The sequence below is a fragment of the Protobothrops mucrosquamatus genome, unplaced genomic scaffold, assembly GCF_001527695.2.
Source record: "Protobothrops mucrosquamatus isolate PMUCROS unplaced genomic scaffold, P.Mucros_1.0 scaffold1481, whole genome shotgun sequence".
Classification (NCBI taxonomy): domain Eukaryota; kingdom Metazoa; phylum Chordata; class Lepidosauria; order Squamata; family Viperidae; genus Protobothrops; species Protobothrops mucrosquamatus.
Genome location: NW_015387658.1, coordinates 44434 through 47966, shown reverse-complemented (window position 1 = coordinate 47966; position 3533 = coordinate 44434). Strand labels below are relative to the sequence as shown.

Below are 3533 nucleotides of genomic sequence, written 5' to 3'. Positions count from 1 at the left end.
ATGGCCGGTGGGGGAGTTGCTGTTCGGCTCTACTTCATCTCGGGGGCCGGGAAAGGCCGCGGCACCTCCCGCAGTCAAGAGGGCACTGGGGTCCCTCAGAGCGGCTCTCGCGGGCGGTTCCTGGGCAGGTGCGAGGAAGGACCCGGGGTTCGTGGGGGTCGGAGCTGGAAGGATACCGGGGGGCGGCTGTGCAAATGGCATGGCCTTCACCGGCCACAACCGAAGAAACCTACGAGTGGAAATGCTGGGGGGCGCCATGTTTATGGCGGGCGGAAGCGGCTCCCAGCGCCATCATTCTAGGAGGCGGAACAGAGCGAGGCTGCTGGTGCCCTCTGCAAGCTATCGGCTGGAAAAGGGAAGGAACGTGCAGGGCGATCGCTGATGACCCTTTTATGATTGGTGGTCCATGCAGGCTCTGGAATTCTGGGAGTTGAAGTCCACAAGTCATAAAAGGGCCATCGTTCTTCACCTCTGGCCTACAACAACCTAAAGGAGGAGCCAGCGTGACCCGAGGCTCTGTTCACACGACCTGCTTCCCCACTCCTGGGTTTGCACATCCAGACCCCCTACCTGGTTCAACAGGCTCTTTGGAAGCCATATTAACCCGGCAGAAGACTAGCCAAAGTGAGCAGGCTGTGCAAATGTGAGGGCTTCCCTTGCCACTGAGGCTTATTGCAGGGACTCGCCCGGACAGTGAGCCGGGGGACTCTCAGTCTGGCCCTGGACATTGCTGGCTGACCTGGTAAGTAAAGTTTGTTTAGGCTTAGTTGGCGCTTCAGGCAAATTTAAATAGAGCTGGAAGGGACCTTGAAGGTCTCCTAGTCCAGCTCCCTACTCAAGCAGGAGCCTTAATATACCAGGCATGTCAAAGTGACGGTCCACGGGCTGGATGTGTCACGTTGAAACCGCTCCCACCCCATTGCCAGCAATGGGGAAAAAGTCACAACACGTCACATGAGATCACAAGTTTAACACCTGTGCTCTAGCCAAACCCAAATCTTGCAACCTTTATATGTTTTAGTCCTCAGGCCTTTAAGTATCTTCCTTGCTCTTCTTTGCACTTTTTCCAAAGTCTCAGCAGGTGGGTTTTGATTTGATTTTTTTTTATTTTATTGGATTTCTACCCCGCCCTTCTCCTTGCGGACTCAGGGCGGCTTACAGCCCGTTAAAAACAAGTAAACAAATACAAAAAACATACCACATTTTAAAATCAATTAAAATAAAATATTGCAATAGGCCAATTAGTATCCTTTAAAACCAATAAAAAACTAATTAAAAGTAATACTTAGGCCAGTCCTGCCTGCTTAAAAAGCCACGTCTTGAGGGCGCGGCGGATTGAGGGTGAGGGTGATTACAGATGCCGATTGAAATGGATAAGTAAGATGGGGGGAGTTAATTTGCAAATGTGCTGGCAGATAAACAGATGTATTGTTTTGCCAGTCAGCTGCAGGAAGGAAATGAGATAGGTGCCAGCCCAGGGTTGGGGGTCTATGTCTCCGGGCACCCTGGCCCAGGTAGCAGCTGTAACAGGAGCCCCCTTCAAAGGGGGGGCATAGGAGGAAAATGTGTCTGTCTGTGACAGCTTTGGCATCAGAGTGCGAAGAGATTGAAAAAACCATGTATTAAGGGGAGAGGTGTTTGAGGGGGTTTCTCCGTCTGCTGCAGTTTTGCAATGGGGTCCTTGGGAGAGAAGGGGCCACAGAGGAGAAGGTGGGTCTGGGGAGGGAGGTTCTGGTGATGCAGCCAGAGGGGAGGGGGCTGACTGACCCAACCCTGTGTACCGCCTGTGTGGTGTTTTTTGCAGTTATCCTTCCTGACAGTTTGACTGCCTCTACTCCCCAGTCCCAGCACTCCGGGATGGGACACCTAAGCGGGCAGAGGGGCTGCAACAGATCCCAGGAACCGACTCAGAGCTCTCTCTGCCCGGAGGAACGCAGTGCTAGGAACACCTAAGATCCTGCACAGAAACTTCAATCTCTCCGGCCTGCGATGGAAGAGTCAAAATTGAGGAAGAGACACACATCCCAACCTCAGGACGTGGATGGATTCTTCACTCAAAGAAGCCCCCAAAGGTGGAGCAGCATTAGATGTTATACGGCACCCCAAATCTACCCCAGTCCAAAGCACCCCGAGAGGCTGGGAAAGGTGGCCCTTAAGGCCAGTTTAGGGCACTGTTTCTTCTCGTTCATGCTCCCCACTTTCCTCCTTCCTCTTTGGCAGGGCAGAACAGGAGAGAAAAAAGCCCAAGGAAAACATGTAGGAAAAGCATTATTTGAATACAAATGTTTAAAGTCAAAGAATACATATAATTGCATATCCTCCTTTTTCCCCACATGCGCAAAGAGCTTCCGGTGTGAATGCAGAGCGAGTGAAGAGTGAAGGGAGGGGCAGAAGCTCTGAAGAGGGTTTGGGTTTCTTTCCGTCCTAGCAGGTACTCTACTGTCTCACCTTACCCGGAACATCTTATAATAATTATAATTGTTATTATTTTTTATTATTAATAATTATCACATCATCATCATTATTCTCAACCTTCCCTGGAACCTCCAGTAGTTCAGGTTGGGGGACGAGTCCGTCCTTTGGGATATGGTAAAGTCTGTTTACGCTGTCCAGTCTCTTCTTAAAAACTTCCAGTGTTGGAGCATTCACCACTTCTGGAGGCAGGTTGTTCCACTGGTTAATTGTTCTCACTGTCCTTAGTTCTAGGTTGCTTCTCTCCTTGATTAGTTTCCATCCATTGCTTCTTGTCCTGCCTTCAGGCGCCTTGGAAAATAGCTTGACTCCCTCTTTGGGGCAGCCCGAGATATTGGTCATCATCATCATCATCTACAGACACAGAGAGATGAACCACATTTCTACACAATTCAAAAGACACAATAAAAAGCAGAGAAGGGAATAAAAAGAGGATTTACATCAGTGGTTCTCAACCTGTGGGTCGGGACCCCATTTGGGGTCGATCGACCATTTCATGGGGGTCGCCAAGCAAGGTTGTCCGCCATTTTTTTTGTCTACCATTTTTTTTGTCAGCCATTTTTCCCCCTTTTCCGGTGGGTGCCTTACCTCCATTGGGCTGGGCCAGCTGGTGGTCGGCCTGCTCCGTTTCTGCCGCTTGCCAACTACACCTCGGCTGGCACAGGGGGCAGAACCACGCATGCGCGGCGCTCCCGGGCAGGGAAAGTCCTCGACTTACGACTGGTTTAGTCATCGACTTACGACCGGTTTAGTCTTCGACTTGCGACCGGTTGGGGTCGCGGCATTAAAAAGGTTGAGAACCACTGATTTACATCTTCTCCAAAACTCAGATAAGCAGAGATTAACTCCAGACAATAAAGCAGATTTCCATCAGTACGCTGACGACACTCAGCTGTACATATCCACCCCGGGCCACCCCAACGATGCCCTTGACGTGATGGCCCGATGCCTGGAGGCCGTGAGGGTCTGGATGGGGAGGAACAGACTCAGACTCAACCCGTCCAAGACCGAGTGGCTATGGCTTCCAGCGCCTCGGCATAGTCAGCTGATTCCATCGCTGA

The 3533-nt window shown here is 51.1% G+C and overlaps 1 protein-coding gene across 1 annotated transcript in view; it reads left to right on the top strand.

The window, feature by feature from the left end:
• Positions 1–3533, top strand: part of LOC107293019 (zinc finger and SCAN domain-containing protein 2-like) — a 14904-nt gene continuing 11371 nt past the window's right edge. Inside the window, exon 1 of the mRNA XM_015822147.1 lies at positions 1–128. Coding sequence (XP_015677633.1) covers positions 1–128 — 128 coding nt within the window. The remainder of the gene's footprint in view (positions 129–3533) is intronic.